The following is a 22,342-nucleotide window of genomic DNA, read 5'->3' as shown; positions in this document are numbered from 1 at the left end:
GACAGGGCAGGGTATTACCCTGGCATTCCTCTGGTACCCGAGCACCTAGGTGCCCAGGTAGCACTGCCATGGAGCCAGGCTAGCAGTGCCAGGGTGCCTGGGCTCTAGGTTGGCAATACCAGGGATCGGGCCGGGGGGGCCTCACCAGGAGGAGGGGTTCCCAGGCACATCCCCAAAGTGGGGGGAGGAGTGTTGAAAACGGTGAGGGAAACCTGAAAGTGTGGCGGAGGGAAAGATCAGGGTAGCTCTCCAAAAAGGCACCCTGACGTTCGCCAGCAGGAAATCACTCTAAGTTCAGCCTTGGCAGAGAGAATCTCCCCGAGGACAAAAAAAACGGCAAAGTCCCGTTGAATAGGGGGAAGTTTTTCAGCGCTGCAGATGCTGAGAAACACCCTGCCAAACACGCTTGATACTGGACATAGAAAGTTTTCAAGTAAATTGCGCCCCTTACCTTTCAGTTCTGGACAAGGTTTAGTGCTCTGAACCATCAATCCAAGGCTCAGTGCTCTGAACCATCATTTCAAGGCTCAGTGCTCTGAACCATCAATCCAAGGCGCAGTGCTCTGAACCATCAATCCAAGGCTCAGTGCTCTGAACCATCAATCCAAGACTCAGTGCTCTGAACCATCAATCCAAGACTCAGTGATCTGAACCATCAATCCAAGACTCAGTGCTCTGAACCATCAATCCAAGGCTCAGTGCTCTGAACCATCAATCCAAGCTTTGACACAAATGCTGCAAAACCTGTTTATTCTGTCCAGTATTTTCCATTTATCAGTTATTCTTTCTGTATTTCACCCTTTTCCCTTTTGCTTGTTTCATTATTGGGAAATTATGTCAGGCATCTGGAGAGCTGACACAAACTAATAACAATCTCTAGTATAAGATGTACAATATTATGGGATGTTTTACAGACTGGACTCGCACTATTCTATATTTACAACTAGTCACTGTGGGATCCGTTTATATTCAGATTTTAAAAATCCATTCATTTGATTGGTCATGTCACAATTTACAATGGCATTTTATAATTTAATAATAACCCTTGATAAAACCCTAGTTTGGAAGGACAAAATCCATGATTGGTTTTCGGCGCACGCATGGACAAATGCGCATGTGTATTGGTGGTCATTTTTATGATGATCTTACATTGGCAGGAGGTTCTCCATTTGGGAGACTATGAGCGGGATTCTCTGTTTTAGAGACTAAGGGCAGTATTCCCCGCTTTCCAACGGCAATATCGAATTTGGCGATTGGGTGGATAACCCGTTTTGACTCCGAAATCGGGGGCACCGCCTGTTTTTGGATGCTCCGCCCTTCCAAAATGGCTACATCGGTGAGTATGACTCACACCATTGGGACCGCCTCAGGATGTCACCTGAAGGCTCTCCCCTGATGCTCTGCCCCCGATGGGCTGGCTTCCCGACGGCGTGGATCACTTGTGCTCTGAGTTTTCGTCAACCTCGCGTGGCGGCTGCGGACTGTGTCTATAGCGGACGGCGCCATGTTATACAATGAGAACGTTGCAGGTCGTCACCGTGCACATGCGCGGCCACGGACCCGGCAATTCTCCAGCTGTTTCTGTTGGGAACACTGGGGGTTTTATGTGGTGTGGCTGCTAGCCCCCCACTGGGAAGAGCATCAGTGCAGGGGTGGTGCTGACTTTCTCATCGTAAGACTAAACACTTCCTCTGGGCATAACCTCAAAATCAGAGAATCCAGCCCAAAGTCCTGATACTGGGATTGAATAGGGGGTGTTCCACTGTCCCGATGGGAGCGCCAGTCCCAGAGCCATTCAGGACCTGCAAATGGGCCAGCACTCGTGCCACATGGAACAAGTGCAATTCCAACTCATGCCAGTGTTAGATTCGCTGGGGTCGGGATTTGCACTGGAGAGTCTGACAGCTGGAGCTGCATATAAGCACTCCACTCCCACACACTCTCATTCCAGCCAAGAAGATTGCACCACGAAGAGCAGCCCCAATGTTCATCGATGCAGAGCTAGAGATACTGCTGGATGCTGTGAAGGAGAGACAGGACAGGTTTCCTGGGTGAAAGGGAGGCTGCCACCTGCCGACGTGAACTGGGCCTGGGCACAGGTGGCCGAAAGAAGCTGCATGACTTCCTCGGGGTGGCCCAGGTGAGTCACCACCACTGGCACAACCGCAGTCCCACACATCCCCACCCCTCACTATCAGAACCATCCCCTGCCCCCTCACCAAGTGCACCGGTAGGTAGCGCTGGGTGAGGATGGGTGAGTCACCACCATCGTGCCCCTGGCACCACCCCTGTCCCATAGCCCCATCGCCCCCCCCCCCCCTCCAAGAGAGTGACGGAACCCCAGCCGTGGGCAGCCCCGCCCCAGCATCCCACCCTGCAACTCAATCTAACACCCATACCGCTCGTCATGGCCAGGTGCCCCGCACACATAGACCACCAGCTGCGGACACACTGTGCTGCCCATATCCGAGTGTCGCACACTGTGCATTATCTGTCCTCCCAGGAGAAGGCACCCACAAACGCCGGGAGTGGGAGAAGACCGGAGGTGTGCCGGCTGGACCTGCGGGTACTCACCTTCACGGAGCAGAGGTTGTTGGACCTGGTCAGCGGGGTGGCAGAGTGGGCAGTCGCAGAGGCGGAGGTCAGCATGGGTCAACCAAGTGTGCTCCCAATGCATTGCGATGTCTCTCTGGCTCGTGACTCACCATTCCACTACCACACCATGCCGCCTCGCGATCTTATCATGCGCTTTGTCTTTTGTTTTGCAGTGTCACCTCACGATGATACTCGATTGGCTGATGTCCCTCGCCCCCGCCGCAATCCTGTGACTCACCATATTATTAAATTATAAAATGCCATGGTAAACTGTGGCATGATCAATGAAATTAATGGAGACCTGCAGTCAGACAGATTTTAAAAATCTGAATATAAACGGATCCCACAGTGACTAGCTGTAAATATAGCTGTTCTTGCATTATACAACATAGTTACAAACATTATATATTGTACATATTCTGCAAAACACATAACCATTTTTAAAAAATGAAGTTTTCTGGATGAGCACCTCTTTATGCACAGTACAATCTAACATTCTCACGTTATAAATGGAAAGTCATATTGTGAAAAATTTGCTAGTGGTGCGCAGTAACCCACTTGATGATGCAACTTAGTGGCTGAAGATTTATGTCTATTTTGTTATTGAATTCTCAGGAGCAAACTTTCTGCTACCAAATTCTGCAGAGACGATGTTAAGCGATGTCTTATAATGAGTCAACAAAACAATAGGTAACAAGGACCAGGAATCCTGCGGGTCATACAGGCCAATCTCCCTGATCAATGTGGATGCCAAGCTCCTGGCCAAGGTCCTGATGATTAGAATTGAGGTCTGCGTACTGGAGGTGATTGGGGACGATCAGACAGGGTTTGTGAAAGGCAGGCAACTGACAGCTAACTTGAGAAGATTGCTCAATGTGATCATGATGCCCCAGACGGGCAAGGAGGTGGACGTTGTGGTGGCAATGGACGCTGAGAAGGCCTTCGACCGGGTGGAGTGGGGCTATTTGTGGGAGGTGCTTGGACGGTTTGGGTTTGGGGAGGGACTGGTTAATTGAGTCAGACTATTGTACCAGGCCCCAAAAGCTAGCGTTAGGACGAACAGGATGTCAGATTATTTCATACTACATCGCGGGACCAGAGAGGGGTGCCCACTCTCCCCGTTGCTGTTCGCGTTGGCCATAGAGCCATTGGCGATGGCGTTGAGAGCTGCAAAGGGGTGGAAGGGAATGACTATGGGGGTGGTGGCGGAAAATAGGGTCTCTCTCTATGCGGACGACCTGCTCCTGTACATGTCGGACCCACTGGCCAGGATGAAAATATACTGGAAACATTGAGCAAGTTCGGCTGGTTTTCAGGGTACAAATTAAATATGGCCAAGAGTGAGATGTTTGTGGTGCAGGCAAGGGGCCAGGAGAATGGACTGAAGGAGCTGCCATTTAGGCTGGTGGAGGAAAGTTTACGGTACTTGGGGATACAGGTGGCACGAGACTGGGGCAGGTTGCATAAGTTAAATTTGACTAGAGTGGTGGAACAAATGAAGAGGGAGGTTCGGACATGGGATGCACTCCCGTGTCACTGGCGGGGAGGGTGCAGACTGTAAAGGTGACAATCCTCCCTAGATTTCCGTTCATCTTCCAGTGCCTCCCGATCTTTATCCCACGGTCCTTCTTCAAAAGGACTGGCAAAATCATCATGAGCTTTGTCTGGGCGGGAAAATCCCCGCAGGTGAAGGAGGCGATGCTTGAAAGGAGCCGCAGCAAGGGGGGACTGGCATAGAACATAGCACATAGAACATTACAGCGCAGTACAGGCCCTTCGGCCCTCGATGTTGCGCTGACCTGTGAAACCACTCTAAAGCCCATCTACACTATTTCCTTATCATCCATATGTCTATCCAATGACCATTTGAATGCCCTTAGTGTTGGCAAGTCCACTACTGTTGCAGGCAGGGCATTCCACACCCTTATTACTCTCTGAGTAAAGAACATACCTCTGACATCTGTCCTATATCTATCTCCCCTCAATTTAAAGCTATGTCCCCTCGTGCTAGACATCCCCATCCGAGGAAAAAGGCTCTCACTGTCCACCCTATCCAATCCTCTGATCATCTTGTATGCCTCAATTAAGTCACCTCTTAACCTTCTTCTCTCTAACGAAAACAGCCTCAAGTCCCTCAGCCTTTCCTCATAAGATCTTCCCTCCAGACCAGGCAACATTCTGGTAAATCTCCTCTGCACCCTTTCCAATGCTTCCACATCCTTCCTATAATGCGGCGACCAGAATTGCACGCAATACTCCAAATGAAACTCAATCTCTCTGCCAATAAAAGCTAACACACCATACGCCTTCTTAACAACTCTCTCAACCTGGGTGGCAACTTTCAGGGATCTATGTACATGGACACCGAGATCTCTCTGCTCATCCACACTGCCAAGAATCTTACCATTAGCCCAGTACTCTGTTTTCCTGTTATTCCTTCCAAAATGAATCACCTCACACTTTTCTGCATTAAACTCCATTTGCCACCTCTCAGCCCAGCGCTGCAGCTTATCTATGTCCCTCTGTAACTTGTAACATTCTTCCGCACTGTCCACAACTCCACCGACTTTAGTGTCATCTGCAAATTTACTCACCCATCCTTCTACGCCCTCCTCCAGGTCATTTATAAAAATGACAAACAGCAGTGGCACCAAAACAGATCCTTGTGGTACACCACGAATAACTGGACTCCAGTCTGAACATTTCCCATCAACCACCAACCTTTTTCTTCTTCCAGCTAGCCAATTTCTGATCCAAACTGCTAAATCACCCTGAATCCCATGCCTCCGCATTTTCTGCAATAGCCTACTGTGGGAAACCTTATCAAACGCTTTACTGAAATCCATATACACCACATCAACTGCTTTACCCTCATCCACCTGTTTGGTCAGCTTCTCAAAGAACTCAATAAGGTTTGTGAGGCACGACCTACCCTTCAAAAAACCGTATTGACTATCTCTAATCAAATTATTCCTTTCCAGGTGATTATACATCCTATCTCTTCTCAACTTTTCCAAGATTTTGTCCACAACAGAAGTAAGGCTCACTGGTCTATAGTTACCGGGGTTGTCTCTACGTCCCTTCTTGAACAAGGGTACAACATTTGCGATCCTCCAGTCTTTTGGCACTATTCTTGTAGACAAAGATGACTTAAAGATCAAAGCCAAAGGCTCAGCAATCTCCTCCCTAGCTTTCCAGAGAATCCTAGGATAAATCCCATCCGGCCCAGGGGACTTATCTATTTTCACACTTTCCAGAATTGCTAACACCTCCTCCTTATGAACCTCAAGCCCTTCTAGTCTAGTAGCCTGAATCTCAGTATTCTCCTCGACAACATTATCTTTTTCCTGTGTGAATACTGACGAAAAATATTCATTTAGCACCTCTCCTATCTCCTCGGACTCCACGCACAACTTCACGCTACTGTCCTTGACTGGCCCTACTCTTACCCGAGTCATTCTTTTATTCCTGACATATCCATAGAAATCTTTAGGGTTATCCTTGATCCTACCTGCCAAAGACTTCTCATGTCCCCTCCTGGCTCTTCTTAGCTCTCTCTTTAGGTCCTTCCTAGCTAACTTGTATCTCTCGAGCGCCCTAACTGAACCTTCATGTCTCATCTTTACATAAGCCTTCTTCTTCCTCTTGATCAGTGTTTCGACTGCTTTAGTAAACCACGGTTCCCTTGCTCGACCACTTCCTCCCTGCCTGACAGGTACATACTTATCAAGGACACGCAGTAGCTGTTCCTTGAACAAGCTCCACATTTCCATTGTGCCCATCCCCTGCAGTTTTCTTCTCCAGCCAATGCATCCTAAGTCTTGCCTCATCGCATCATAATTGCCTTTCCCCCAGATATAACTCTTGCCCTGCGGTATATACCTATCCCTTTCCATCACTAAAGTAAACGTAATCGAATTGTGGTCACTATCACCAAAGTGCTCACCTACCTCCAAATCTAACACCTGTCCTGGTTCATTACCCAGTACCAAATCCAAAATGGCCTTGCCTCTCGTTGGCCTATCTACATACTGTGTCAGGAAACCCTCCTGCACACATTGGACAAAAACGGATCCATCTAAAGTACTCAAACTATAGCGTTTCCAGTCAATATTTGGAAAGTTAAAGCCCCCATAACAACTACTCTGTTGCTTTCGCTCCTATCCAGAAGCATTTTTGCAATCCTTTCCTCTACATCTCTGGAATTTTTGGGAGGCCTATAGAAAACCCCTAACAGGGTGACCTCTCCTTTCCTCTTTCTAACCTCAGCCCATACTACCTCAGTAGACGTGTCCTCACCAAACGTCCTTTCTGCCACCGTAATACTGTCCTTGACTAACAATGCCACCCCTCCCCCTCTTTTACCACCTTCCCTGAGCTTACTGAAATATCTAAAACCCGGCACCTGCAACAACCATTCCTGTCCCTGCTCTATCCATGTCTCCGAAATGGCGACAACATCGAAGTCCCATGTACCAACCCATGCTGCAAGTTCACCCACCTTATTCCGGATGCTCCTGGCATTGAAGAAGACACACTTTAAACCACCTTCCTGCCTGCCGGTACACTCCTGCACTTTGAAACCTTACTCATGACCTCACTACTCTCAACCTCCTGTATACTGGAGCTACAATTCAGGTTCCCAAGCCCCCGCTGAACTAGTTTAAACCCTCCCGAAGAGGATTAGCAAATTTCCCCTCCAGGATATTGGTACCCCTCTGGTCCAGGTGTAGACCATCCCATTTGTAGAGGTCCCACTGACCCCAGAATGAGCCCCAATTATCCAGAAATCTGAAACCCTCCCTCCTGCACCATCCGTGTAGCCACGTGTTCAACTCCTCTCTCTCCCTATTCCTCGTCTCGCTAGCACGTGGCACGGGTAACAACCCAGAGATAATAACTCTGTTTGTCTTAGAGCTAAGTTTCCACCCTAGCTCCCTTAATTCCTGCCTTACAGCCCTATCACTTTTCCTACCTATGTCATTGGTACCTATGTGGACCACGACTTGGGGCTGCTCCCCCTCCCCCTTAAGGCTCCCGAAAACACGATCCAAGACATCACGGACCCAGGCACCTGGGAGGCAACACACCAACCGCGAGTCTCTCTCATTCCCACAGAATCTCCTATCTATCCCCCTAACTATGGAGTCTCCAATGACTAATGCTCTGCTCCTCTCCCCCCTGCCCTTCTGAGCAACAGGAACAGACTCTGGGCCAGAGACCTGTACCCCGTGGCTTACCCCTGGTAAGCCCCCGCCCCCCCAACAGTATCCAAAGTGGTATACTTGTTACTAAGGGGAATGACCACAGGGGATCCCTGTACTGACTGCTTCCTCCCAGCCCCTCTCTCCGTCACCCATCTATCTTTATTCTTCGGAGTAACTACATCCCTGAAGCTTCTATCTATGACCACCTCTGCCTCCCGAATGATCCGAAGTTCATCCAGCTCCAGCTCCAGTTCCCTAATGCGGTTTCTGAGGAACTGGAGATGGGTGCACTTCCCACAGATGAAATCAGCAGGGACACTGACGGCATCCCTCACCTCAAACATTCTGCAGGAGGAACATTGCACTACCTTCCCTGCCATCCCCTCTAGATAAAAAAAGAAAAAGAAAGAGCTTTCCTGTTATTCACTCCCCTTCTCAGCAAGCACTCACTCAGCAACCTCTGCGCCCCGTACGATAGCATCTGAGGGAAAATAACAGAAAAACTACTGACCAGTCACCAGCCAATCCCTTCCCTGCAGGCTGTGATGTCACGGTTCAACTTGTTTCTACTTCTACCTGCCCTCGAGCCTTCCTCTTGATCTTTATAGCGGTTGTTTTTTTTGTGGTTAGAGGAGGGGGTAGGGGAAGTGTTTTGGGTTTAAGTGTCACTTGACAACAGCTCCTCCACAAACCACCTTCAAGTTAGAGCGACCGCACCGGACGTATGCAAATTTTCCCCGCAACAACCAATCAGCAGCTCCGTTCTACTGCCCTCTGCTGGATGCTTGTCTTCACTTGAACAGCTAGGGTATCTTGCACAGGTACACCTTCAAGGTAGAGTGAACGCAACGGACGTATGCAAATGGTCACTGCAACAGCCAATCAGCAGCTCCGCTCTACTGCCCTCTGCTGGATGCTTGTCTTCACCTGAACAGCTCGGGTCCCTTGCACAGGTACACCTTCAAGTTAGAGTGACCGCACTGGACGTATGCAAATGTTCACTGCAACAGCCAATCAGCAGCTCTGCTCTATAGCTCTCTGCTGGATGCTTGTCTTCACTTGAACAGCTATGGTCTCTTGCACAGGTACACCTTCAAGTTAGAATGACCGCACCGGACGTATGCAGATTTTCCCCACAACAGCCAATCAGCAGCTCCGCTCTACTGCCCTCTGCTGGCATTGCCGAGTCTGATCAACTACTACTGGCGGCTAACATAGCCATGATAAGGAAGTGAGTGGATGGTGGGTACGGGGTCTATCTGGGACCGCATGGAGGCGGCTTTGTGCAGGGGCACATGACGGTAGCTCGGATGAGCAAATTATTTGGGGTAGGGGACAAGTGTGCTAGATGCGCGGGAGGACCAGCGAACCACGTTCACATGTTTTGGGCATGTCCTAAGCTTAGGGGGTACTGGGAGGGATTTGCGGGGGTCATGTCCCAGGTGCAGAAAACAAGGGTGGTGATGAGTCCAGGGGTGGCATTTTTCGGGGTTTCGGAAGACCCGGGAGTCCAGGGGGAGAAAGAGGCAGATGTTCTGGCCTTTGCTTCCCTAATAGCCCGGTGGCGAATACTGCTGGCATGGAGGGACTCAAAACCCCCGAAGACCGAACTATGGCTTTCGGACATGTCAAGTTTTCTGGGTATGGAAAAAAATTAAGTTTGCCTTGAGGGGACCTGTATTGTGGTTCGCCCGAAGGTGGCAACCATTCATCGACTTCTTCGCGGGAGAGTGAACGTCAGCAGGGGGAGGGGGGGGGGAGATTAGAGTAGAGTAGGAGGGATAAATAGGCTGGTAGTGTCTAGGATAGAGGAGCGGGCATGTACAGTATGGTTAGATTGAAGTATTAGTTTTATATTGATGTTTGCACATTTCTGTTATCTGGAACTGTTTGCAATGCCAAAAAATACCTCAATAAAATTGTTTGTTAAAAAAACCCAATCGATACTTGAATTTACAAAATTAATTTACTCGTCATTAGATTTTGTTTGTGATAAATATTAGCTGTAAGATTCTGTTACACCATAGGTTATTGGGTGAATAGCTTGTTAGGTGAATTGGACATTCTGAATTCTCCTTCTGTGTACCCTGACAGGCGCCGGAGTGTGGCAATTAGAGGATTTTCACATTAACTTCATTGCAGTGTTAATGTAAGCCTACTTGTGACAATAACTATTATTGTGTGCGCAAATTGCGACGTGTTGGATTTATCCAATGTCAATATATTATTTCAATGGCGCAAAATAAGTCAAAACAGCAGCTACAAAGCCTACTTATGTTCCAATGCTCCTGTGGAATTGGAAGATAAAGTAACATACACAACTCTCACATGTCCCTTCGTATTTGGCTCAAGGCAGCATTAGATGAGGCTTGGATATACATGTGTTTGCCCTTTGTCAGACAATTATGTTGCAGAAGAAGAGGTGAATATGAAGAGATTCTAAAAATAATTTAGCTCATGCAATAAATATATTTATTATTGAACGGGAACAAGAATACTTCAAAGGTTGAAACGGCTATAATTAAAATGAAAGAACACTCAGAAGGGTACATACCGTACCAATGTTTCATAATACCGCGTCCTGTTTCACAAGAGAGCACAAAAACAGACAAGAAAAATTATTTAATTAGACATACATGACAGCTCTTGGCAAACATAAAGCAGTGTGGCATGTCGGGCTCCACATTATAGTGCGCTCTGTTGTGTCTGGGCTGAGTTAAGCTTGCACAGCCTGTTTTTGGTAGTGGACTTCCCAACACTTACATAAAGCTAAATTCAGCAAAGTTGTGCACCTATCACAAAATCTCACTTGACAGGAGTGAAGGTCAGAGCTAACAAGTGCGATGAATGTAGGAAATTGTTATATATTATGGACTGGATTCGCTAGCCTCCCAGCCGCGAGTTTCTCGGTGGTGGGAGGTGGCACGCTGTTCGCTGGTGGGATTCTCAGCTTTCAATGGGAATTCCCATTGAAATCACCCCACATCACCGGGACCCACTGGAGGGGGTGCGCAGCCAGCGAGACCAGAGAATTCGGCCACCAGCAAACGGCCAGAGAATTCCGGCCTATATTTTATATACTGTTGCAGTAATGTTAGTAAAAACCCTGGACCCAAATACATACAGGCAGTATGTCTGCTAAAGCTATGATTAATGATTGTAGAGGTGAGGTAATCATTGATTTTAACCATTTACTTGTTTACATTTGGAGAGCTAATGGAATATTGTTTATGTTTTTGGAGATTCCCTGGCATATAGATAATTTATGATGGATTGTGTTTAGTCCTAACTACGCAGGTCATGCACATCCTAGTGGGCAGATGCCTTCTGCTTGGGATACAGTTGATGTAATTAAAAGGTGGAGCTAGGCCTATCTGTAGTTTTTGTAATTTTACCATGGGTTTTTTGAGTTGAACAGAAATGTTTTGTGTCTGCTCTTGAAAGGGACTCTCTCCACAAGGTCTCTACACAGAGAACAATAAGCAAACCTGATCTGTTAAACTTATTTATAAGTAGCATTTGAACTTTAATGGATTTCTTGATTGGAATATACAGAATGAAGGTGTAGGGCATACGTTAAAGTGTTTCCTTTTATTTAAGAACTGGTTAACTGTTAGTTGTAAAACTATTTCTTTGATGTTAATGTGGTTAATTCTGTGTTCAAATTAAAGTTTATTTTGAAATAAAAGACACCTACTGGTCAGAGTTATCACCCCTGGGGTGAAGGATCTTTTCCTTACAGTTTTACAAATTGCAAAATTGTTGGGTTTCTCATCCGGGAACCTAACAAAAAGTAGAGTCTTGTCTGGTATCCTAACACTAGGGCTACTACAATAATGCTTGATTCTCCATTCTGTACCACTGTGTATTGAAATGTTTGTACTGTAACTCAATCTAATTACCTAGTACACTCCGTTCATGTTGTCATGAGGTCAGCTGAAATTGTTGCCTTTTGTTTTGGGGTCATCCTGTATTCATACTGCCAGTACTTGCACAGCTCACACCATAAGCACACCACATGTTGCAATGGGTGCATACAGCACTCACACTATCCATTCTGGTGAGGCTAAAGTTATACATTTACAATCCTTGTTTTCATGAATGTTATACTAAAAAAAAGCCTTTTTTCCAGTCATAATCCTTTTTATATAAAAATGTTAATATAATAAGCAGACTTAAAACTGAAATGACAATGAATTGCATTTGCTGAGAAACAATTTCATATATGTTGCAATATTACGAACTTACCTTTTGGGATTGATCTTCCATGTTGTGCCTTGCAATATAAGTGCTGACGTCAAAGAATTGCTCTGACCATCCACTGTACTGACGGTGCTTTGGTAGTTGACTGGAATTGGAAATCTGGATATTGCAGTATTGTTGGCGTTGTTAATATTGGCGTTTGAGCCGGAGGAAGAATAGCTGCTTGGAGTGAAGGTTGAATCAACCAATTTCTCATGGGATGGTGACTCTATTTCAACTTGAGAGGTTCCTGACTTATTGAGATGCAAAGGACGCTGTGTGGTGAAAGTTTGTGGGAAGGAGCCTCTACAATCACTTGGATAATAGTTAACGTGGTTACCAAATAAACCACCAGCCCTCTGTGGGAAGAAATCATTCTCAGTCAAACATTCAATATTATACTGTACAGACAAATCCTTTATAAATGAAACCACACTTTTCACAATAAGTACGTCAAATTAACTGCCCAGTACTACAGCAAGTTGGACAAATGAGCTGTGCGAGAGTGGTTGGATTTGGGCTTGGATTTCTGACTCCTTACATAATGATGTCTTAATATTTGCTAAGGGTACAAAGTGGATGCAGAACAGAGTTTTGCAGCTTCCAATGAGCAGGAAGGATGATTAAACTAAATAATCCTATACTTCCTCAAGTGGTCAATTATAATGCGATAGGTCTGAGTGCAGATTCCCTCATGCACCACCAGCCATGGGACAAGATAAAATATAGGACGATACCCAGAAAGAGAGAATATAAAAAAGAATGGATTGGGAACAGGATATTCATGAAGCCTGCTCCTTCTACCAAAGAGTCTCCTCATGTGCCAAAGCCAAATGTTGCAAAAGTCTTAAATATTTATGTAGTTCAACAACTGATATTATACATCCTAGATTGATCAGTTGGTTTAGATCGCATAATATCTCCATAGTAAATACACCTTATAACCATCAAGTTTCACTCAATATTTGATTACATCTCTCTGCAATTGACATTATAACTCAAAATCTTGTTTCTTACATGTCCATGTAATTTCTTTGATCAGTATAATTTAGTTCTGTGAGCAAATTTTATTTATGGTACATTTTGGATAGTCGTTCAATAAATAGAGACATAATCGGGTACCTCAGTACTGCCCAATGTAAGCTTTGTGCCATGTGGGAACTCTTGTGTGCTGAACATACATATATGCATGATGTGGAGATGCCAGCGTTGGACTGGGGTGGGCACAGTAAGAAGAAGATGACAGTGCTGACTAAGTTTTTGTTCGTATTTCAAAACATCTCAATTTTCATTCCTAAGTCCATTTTTAGGAAGGTAAATGGGTTGATTTTGAGATTTGTGTGGGCAGGGAAGGCGCTGTGTGCGAAGAGGGTGTTCTTGGAGAGGGCTCAGCGGGGTGGGAGGGGGTGGTGTTTGGTATTGCCGAGCTTGTCGAATTACGATAGGGTAGCAAACATTACAATGGCTAGGAAATGGAGGTCGGAGGAGCGGTCAGTTTGGGAGCGGATGGAGGCAGCTTCGTGAGGGGCACCAGGTTGAGGGTACTGTTGTTGACGGTGTTGCTAACCTTTGGTTGGTTCACTTGGCTCTGTTTTATAACCTTTGCTCTCGAGTCGCCAGGTATCTTTATGATACCGCCATGAGGTTCAAGTTCGAGTAATGACCAATAACTCAATACACCGATTAGTAAGATTTAAATCAAAGCACATTTATTATACACAGTAATCGCTACTCATGCACAAATTCTACGTCTAAGCTACTTCTACGACTAACAGGCCTGTACTTAACTTCGGACTGGCCCACCAGGTCAGGGGCACAAATGGCCTTTCGTTCGGGTTCTGAGTCTGCGGGATTCGAAGTTGGTACGGATTGATAGCTAGGAGCGCCTATCTCGTAGCGAGCGTTGACTTAAGGCTTACGATCTCTCGGCGGCCGTTGGACCGGTCACGGTCAATGTTGGTTCGCATTGCTGGGTGACCCGGTCAAGAAGAACAATTTGAACTTGGGGGCTTAACTTTATAGTCCCCAGGGGCTTCCCGCCTTTTGGGGCGGACCCTGTACCTGGTTCTAGGTGATTGGACTTTGTTCCAATCGCTTGGTTCGATTTCTCCAATACTGGAGCGGTTCCCTGATTGATGGGCGGTCTTGAGGTGTCCATTAACCTCTTTTGTGTTGGCTCCTGCTGGCGCCGGGGAGTCTGGCTTAGTTTTGTGTGTCCCAAATGTTGCTATTGTTCCCGGGGATTGCTCATTAGTATGTAGATGGCTGCTACATTATTATGCTGATGGTCGCTGGTATCGATGCTGTCTGGGCATTTGCAGAGTTAAATACACAGCAAACTTGCACCTGCTGGTTTCTGCCTGTGTTGGCTGAATTTCCCTTCAGCCTTTGCCGTTCGCCATTTTAAATCGGGACTTGGCCAACTCAGGTGGCTACAACGGCCCTTTCATTCTTGCTAGTTCGGTACTCCACGTTGTCTGGGGATGGTATCAGCACTGAGGGTTTGGAACCAGTGTAGACAGCACTTTTGATTGGTAGCATGTCGCTATGGGCACTGATTTGCGACAATCATAGGCTTGCGCCAGCAGGGTTAGATGTGAGGTTCGGAGGGTGGCAGCTGGTGGGGATAGAGTACTTCAGGGGTTAGTTCGTGGGAGAAAAATTTGCAGACCTGTAAATGCTCGAGGAGATGTACTAGTTACCAAAGGGGGATAGGTTTGGGTATCTGCAGATTAGGGACTTTATTAGAAAGCGTCCTTTCTGGCGTTGCTGCCCCCGATGCTGCAGGACAAGCTTTTGTCCCGAGAATGACATTGGGGAGGGCAGGGTTGCGAACATGTATGAGGAGCTGATGAAGAGGGAATGTGCTTCGTGGAGGAGGTCAGGTACACCTGGGAGGAAGAGCCGGGGGAGAGGTGTTGGGGAACCGGAGTGTGGAGGAAACCTTTACGGAGAGTGAATGCGTCTTTGACATTAAGTCTTATCCAATTTCAGGTGGCGGATAGAGCCCACATGACGGTATCAAGGATGAGTCGGTTCTTTGCGGGGGTGGAAGATATGTGTGGGCAGTGTGCGGCGCGGGGGGGGGGGGGGGGTCAGCAAACCATCTGCAAGTGTTTTGGGCGTGATCAAGGTTGAGGGAGCTTTGGAGGGGATTTCCGTATGTAATGGTAAAGATAGAGGTAGCTCCGAGTCCGGAGATATTTGGAATGTCAAAGTTCAAGTGGGGCGAAAGGCTGACATCTTGGCCTTTGCCTCCCTGAAAGCCCAGAGACAGATTTTGTTGTGTTGGTGGTTCTCGGAGGAAGTGAGACCCCGCTTAGTTGCAGTTCCCTATGACACTTATGTCAACCTCCCCGCAATACCACCCTCACTCCAACACCACCTTCATCCCTATATCACCCTCACCCTACACCATCCCACCCCCTCACTCTCCACCACCCCCACCCCCCCCCCCCCCCCCCACCCACAGGGCCATCCCCACTCCACCCCGGGCCCGCGGTCTAATCATGCGTCTTATCTTGTGTTTTACACAACCTGCTGGAGATGGGGTGGGTCATCTGGTGAACCCTGCCCCTATCCAGTGCCGCAACCGGAGCCCCCTCCATGAGCTGGGCACCAACGCTGAAAGCAGCTCGGACACCAGCCCTCTACCTGAGACCCAGGAGACCCTGGAGCTCGGGCTGGAGGATGACAGTGATTTTCTGTCACAGCTATCTCCAACACCCTCCACCATTCCATAGACACTCATCTTGGTTGGGCACTTTAGTGAAGAGGCTCCTGGGACACTATCTGGTGCTCACCACACAGCTGCTCCTGTAAAGAAGGTGGAGGTAGGGACACCCAAGGGGGTGGACAGTCAGAGGGCCCGCCAACCCCAGGAACTAGCTGCCGTCCAGACGGGTCTTGAGCTTCTGGAACAGACAGTACCATCTCTCGTGGAGATGCATTCGCAGAGCCAGAGTGTCATGCGAGAGTGCCTTTAAGAACTGGATGTTTAAGCAATGTACCTTTAATAAAACAGCGATGTCATAGAGTGGGTAAAGCTCAGATCAGATCAGCCATTTTGCAGTTTGGTTTTGCAGTTTGGAGGGAAAGAGGTGTGTGTGAGTCTGTGTTTTTTGCAGTGAGCTGGATCTCTGCTATGAAAGACTATCTCTGGATCATTTGGGTGATTTAAAGCAAAGCCTTTAACCTGATGTGATTTTGTTTAAAGGTGTTAAGTCTCTTGGAAGTTTGAGGAACAGTTTAAGGAGTTATTTACTGTTGCAATATTTTCTGAGTTATCTTTGAAGTAAGGGGTGTTAAGAGATCCAATGTTTATTTAAGATGTTAAGTTCAGTTCATGGAATAAACAGTGTTTTGTGTTTAAAAACCCATGTGTCCATAATTGTAATCCCACACCTAGGGAAAAAGCCGTGTGCTCGGAAAAGCAACAAATACATTAAAGGGTGAGGTTGGTTGAACTCCATGATACATTTTGGGGTTCTGAAAACGCCTCACCCATAACAATTGGGGGCTCGAGGGGTATAAAAGCCTATCTATTGGATTGGCTTTTGTGAACTTAAAGGCAGTGAAGGATTGTTGCTTTTCCGGTGTGGTATTTTAGTTTAAGTGGGGAGAGTGTTGTGAACAATGGCCCTTTCAGAGGCTCAGAAGTTTTTGGGGGTGGAGAATGTTACACGTAGTACCTTACGGACAGAAACAAAAAGCTGACTGTTAGATTTGGCAAGAACATTGCAGTTAACATTACCTGACAAAATGCGAAAAGATGAGGTAATTATGGCGGTGGTTCAGCATTTAAAGTTGCCTGAGATAGAGTTTGACTTATTGGAAATGGCAAAAATTCAGTTGCAATTTAAACAAATGGAACATCAAAAAGAATTAAAGCGTCTGGCATACGAGAGTGAGAAAGAGAAAAAAGAAAGAGAAAGAGAGAGAGAGGAAAATGAAAGAGAAAGAGAGAGAGAGAGGAAAAAGAAAAGGAGAGCGAAGAAAGGAGAAAAGAAAGAATAGCCCTAGCAGAACAAAAAGAAAAAGAAAGGGAGATACAGATCAGGGAAAGAGGTAAAGAGAGGGAGATTGAACATCAGAAAATGGCCATGAAACATGACAATCAGTTAAAATTGGCAGACGTAAAGGGAAATGTACAGTTGGATGATAGTGATGAGGATAGTGAGAAAGAGCGTCATAGTCGAAGGCTTGGTGGGAATCTATTTAAATATGTCCAAGCATTGCCAAGGTTTGACGAGAAGGAAGTGGAAGCCTTTTTCATTTCATTTGAGAAGGTAGCTAAACAAATGAAATGGCCACAGGACATGTGGGTGTTACGGATTCAAACAAAGCTGGTAGGTAGAGCTAGTGAAGTGTTTGCATCACTACCGGAGGAGGTATCTGGAACATATGAGGAGGTGAAGAAATCCACCTTAAGAGCATATGAGCTAGTGCCTGAAGCTTACAGACAAAGGTTTAGAAATTTAAGGAAAGAATTTGGTCAAACATACATGGAGTTTGAAAGGCTCAAACAGAGTAATTTTGATAGGTGGATAAGGGCTTTGAAAATAGACCAAACATATCAAGCTCTCAGAGAAATTATACTTTTGGAGGAGTTTAAAAATTCAATTCCTGATGTAGTGAGAACTCATGTGGAAGAACAGAGGGTTAAAACTGCGAGATTAGCAGCGGAAATGGCAGATGATTATGAATTAATTCATAAATCAAAGATTGGTTTCCGACATCAGTTTCAGTCTGTGAGGGATAAAAACTGGGGACATGAGAAATACTCAAGTGGTAAAGGTAAAGGTGATCTGATGGGAGACAATAAAGAGAGTGTACCTCAGATTAAAAAAGAAATCCAGGAGGGTGGAAAAGAAATGAAAAGTTTCAAATGTTTTCACTGTAATAAACTAGGACATGTAAAGGCACAGTGCTGGTTGAAGAAAAGCACTGGGAAGGCTGATGTGGTAAAACAGGATAAGACAGTGGGGTTTGTTAGAGTGGTTAAGGAAAGCCCAAGGGAAGCGAAGGAGCTGCAAACAATTGTACAGCCTGTTCAAGAAGTAATTGTTAAGAAGGTGCCAGGTGTCTTTAAAGAATTTACTTGCGTGGGTAAAGTTTACTCATGTGTATCAGGAGGAGCAGGTAAAGAAGTCACAATTTTAAGTGATACAGGGGCTAGTCAATCATTAATGGTAAGAGATGAGGAATTATGTAGTTTGGGAAGAATGTTGCCAGAAAAGGTGGTGATATGTGGAATTCAGGGTGAGAGGAGTAGCGTTCCATTATATAAGGTAAGGTTGGAAAGTCCAGTGAAGAGTGGTGAAGTGGTGGTAGGAGTAATAGATAAACTATCTTGTCCAGGAATACAGTTTATTTTGGATAATGATACAGCTGGATCGCAGGTGGGAGTGATGCCTACTGTGGTTGATAAGCCATTGGAAAATCAGTCAACTGAAGTGTTGAAGGACGAATATCCTGGGATTTTTCCGGATTGTGTAGTAACAAGGTCACAAAGTCACATATTAAGGTAAGAGGATAAATCAAAGAGTGAAGATGACGTTGAAGTGCAATTATCAGAAACGATTTTTGATCAGATGGTTGAAAAAGAACAAGAACAGGTGGAGGATGAGGCGGAGATTTTTAGTTCAGGAAAATTGGCGGAGATACAACAGAAAGATGTAGAAATAAAACGGATGCATCAGAAAGCATATACGGAAGAGGAATCTGAGAGTATACCAGAGTGTTATTACCGTAAAAATGATGTCTTGATGAGAAAATGGAGACCTGTACATATGCAGGCGGATGAAAAGTGGGCAGAAGTTCATCAAATAGTATTGCCAGTAGGGTATAGAAAGGAGGTTTTGCAAGTTGCACATGAGGTACCAGTGGGAGGTCATTTGTGAATAAGGAAAACTCAAGCTAAAATCCAGAAACATTTTTCTTGGCCTGGACTACATAAAGATGTAGTTAAATGTTGTCAATCATGTCACACATGCCAAGTGACAGGGAAACCTCAAGCAGTGATAAAACCAGCACCCTTAATACCCATTCCAGCATTTGAGGAACCTTTTACGATGGTCCTAATCGATTATGTAGGACCGCTTCCTAAAACCAAAAGTGGGAATCAATATCTTTTGACTGTAATGGATGTGTCTACTAGGTTTCTAGAAGCCATTCCAGTATGTAATATTACAGCTAAAAGGATTGTGGAGGAGTTACTTAAATTCTTTACTAGATATGGACTACCCACAGAAATTCAATCGGATCAAGGAACGAATTTTACTTCAAAGTTATACAAAGTAGTTATGGATAGCTTAGGAAAACAACAATTTAAATCAACTGCACACCATCCAGAATCGCAGGGAGCGTTAGAAAGTGGCACCAGACATTAAAGACAATGCTGAGGGCTTATTGTCAAGATTATCCAGAGGATTGGGATAAAGGAATTCCATTCGTATTGTTTGCAATTAGGGATGCACCTAATGAGTCTACCAAATTTAGTCCTTTTGCACTAATTTTTGGTCATGAGGTAAGAGGACCACTTAAATTGATTAAGGAAAAATTGGTGGATGAGAAATCGGAAATTACACTATTGGATTACGTGTCAAATTTTAGGGAACGATTAAATAGAGCAGGTGAATTGGCTAGACAACATTTGAAAGTTGCACAAAATGTGGTGAAACGGGTAGCGGACAAGAAATCCAAAGTTCGTAGTTTTGCCAGTGGGAATAAAGTTTTAGTGTTGTTACCAGTGGTAGGGGAGCCTTTAAAAGCTAGGTTTTGTGGACCGTATCAGATTGAAAGGAAATTAAGTGAGGTGAATTATGTGGTAAAAACACCAGATAGAAAGAAAACTCACCGAGTGTGTCATGTGAATATGCTTAAAAGGTACTTTGAAAGGGAAGGAGAGAAAAAGGAGGTTTTAATGATTCTAACTCAAAGTGACGAACCAAATCCAGATGACTGTGAATTTGACATACCTCAAATTAAATTGGAAAATGAGGATGTTCTTGAAAATTGGGATGAATTGTTAAGTTACCTTCCAGAGGAAAAACAAACTGACCTGAAAGAGTTATTGATATCACATGGGCAAGTTTGTAGAGATAAATTGGGAAGTACTAAAATGGCTATACATGATGTAGATGTGGGCAATGCTGTTCCTATCAAACAACATCCATATAGACATAATCCTTTAAAATTGGCACAGGTTAACAGAGAGATTGAGAGTATGCTTAAAAATGGCATAATTGAAGTGGGTTGCAGCCAATGGAGCTCACCCATAGTGTTGGTACCTAAACCAGATGGTACCCAACGGTTGTGTGTGGACTATCGAAAGGTGAATGCAGTTCCAAGAACGGACTCTTATCCTATCCCACGTTTGGAGGATTGCATTGAGAAAGTAGGACAATCCGCTTTTATTTCCAAACTGGATTTACTGAAAGGTTACTGGCAAGTACCTTTATCTGAAAGGGCGAAGGAGAATTTCGCTTTTGTGACTCCAGATGGTATATACCAGTTCAAAGTTATGCCATTTGGCATGAAAAGTGCCCCAGCAACATTTCAACGGTTAACTAATGCAGTCGTTTCAGGATTACCCAATTGTGCGGTATACATCGACGATCTGGTAGTTTTCAGCCAGACATGGAAAGAACATTTAAAACATCTGAGGGAGTTATTCGATTGACTTCAGGAGGCGGGTTTGGTGATAAACCTAGCGAAAAGTGAATTTGGAAAAGCCCAAGTCACTTTCCTTGGCCATACAATCGGACAGGGTCGACTGGTCCCACGGGATGTGAAAACAAAGGCTATTGGGGAGTTTCCAATACACTCGACACGGCAGGAAATAATGCGATTTCTTGGTATGAGTGGATTTTACCAGACATTTGTACCAAATTTTAGCAGTGTGGTCGCTCCACTGATGGACTTGCTAAATTAACGTCAAAAATTTCAAGGGACAGCGGACTTTCAACAGGCATTTGACTGCCTGAAAGCTGTGATCACCAATGTTCCTCTATTGGAGAATTGCAAGGGACTCTGTAGTCAGATTGAACTAAAGTATCTGATTCTCAAGAGAAATGCCGAGGAGTAGATGAATGGATGGATCGTGCAGAGACTTTGTTCAAAGAGACTGTCAATCGAGAAGGTTTTCGGTTGGAGGAAGAAGAACAAAGAAAAATGGACTATATTATTATACCTGTTTGAGTGTGTTTTCTTTAAATGAAAATGTATATTTACTGTGTGCATTTCTTAGTGGATGGTGCAAAAGTGAAAAATGAAACCATCTTGAAGTTGATGATTTATTTTTCTTGGGGGAGGTGTCATGCAAGAGTGCCTTTAAGAACTGGATGTTTAAGCAATGTACCTTTAATAAAACAGTGATGTCATAGAGTGGGTGGAGCTCAGCTTAGATCAGCCATTTTGCAGTTTGGTTTTGCAGTTTGGAGGGAAAGAGCTGTGTGTATGATCTGTGTTTGTGCAGTGAGCTGGATCTCTGCTATGAAATACTATCTCTGGATCATTTGGGTGATTTAAAGTAAAGCCTTTAACCTGATGTGATTTTGTTTAAAGGTGTTAAGTCTCTTGGAAGTTTGAAGGAACAGTTTAAGGAGTTATTTACTGTTGCAATATTTTCTGAGTTATCTTTGAAGTAAGGGGTGTTAAAAGATCCAATGTTTATTTAAGATGTTAAGTTGAGTTCATGTAATAAACAGTGTTTTGTGTTTAAAAGCCCACGTATCCATAATTGTAATCCCACACCTAGGGAAAAAGCCGTGTGCTCGGAAAAGCAACAAATACATTAAAGGGTGAGGTTGGTTGAACTCCATGATACATTTTGGGGTTCTGAAAACGCCTCGCCCATAACACAGGGACTACATGAGCGGTTGTCGGCGAGCATCCAGTACCTGCAGGTGCAGTTGGAGGTGTCCAAATGTGTGCAGGAGCAGGAGGTGGTGCTGACAATGCGTGCCACCCAGGCCAACAGCACACGGGTGGCGTCCGTGGTGGAGGCATTGATGCAACATTTTCAGCTGTGGATCAGCATGTCCAAGACCTGGGGCATTCTGTGCAGGCGCTGGCCGAGAATCTGGACAGGGTTGCCGTCTCACAGGTGATCATGTCCCAGAGCCACCTGGAAATCTCAGTGCTGCTCCTGAGCGTGGCCCAGTCACAGCAGGCCATAGTTGGGAACATCGGTGGCATTGCCCAGGCGCTGGCTGATGTTGCACACACACAGGAGGGAGGTGGCCCAGTCCCAGAGGGAGATGGCTCAGTCACTGGCTGATGTGACACAAACCCAG

The 22,342-nt window shown here is 45.5% G+C and overlaps 1 protein-coding gene across 5 annotated transcripts in view; it reads right to left on the bottom strand.

Annotated features, from left to right (window-relative positions):
* Positions 1 to 22,342, bottom strand: part of cacna1c (calcium channel, voltage-dependent, L type, alpha 1C subunit) — a 1,623,635-nt gene that overhangs the window by 54,466 nt on the left and 1,546,827 nt on the right. For 4 of the 5 annotated variants that reach the window (XM_072484617.1, XM_072484613.1, XM_072484614.1 and 1 more), the window contains 2 exons: positions 12,051 to 12,403; positions 10,357 to 10,383 (listed from right to left, as the gene is read on the bottom strand). In XM_072484617.1, coding sequence (XP_072340718.1) covers positions 10,357 to 10,383; positions 12,051 to 12,403 — 380 coding nt within the window. The remainder of the gene's footprint in view (positions 1 to 10,356; positions 10,384 to 12,050; positions 12,404 to 22,342) is intronic. The other variant, XM_072484615.1, reaches the window with a different exon arrangement.

This window comes from Scyliorhinus torazame, chromosome 19, assembly GCF_047496885.1.
Source record: "Scyliorhinus torazame isolate Kashiwa2021f chromosome 19, sScyTor2.1, whole genome shotgun sequence".
NCBI lineage: Eukaryota > Metazoa > Chordata > Chondrichthyes > Carcharhiniformes > Scyliorhinidae > Scyliorhinus > Scyliorhinus torazame.
Note: the sequence above shows the minus strand (reverse complement) of the source record. Positions and strands in the feature narration are given on the sequence as shown.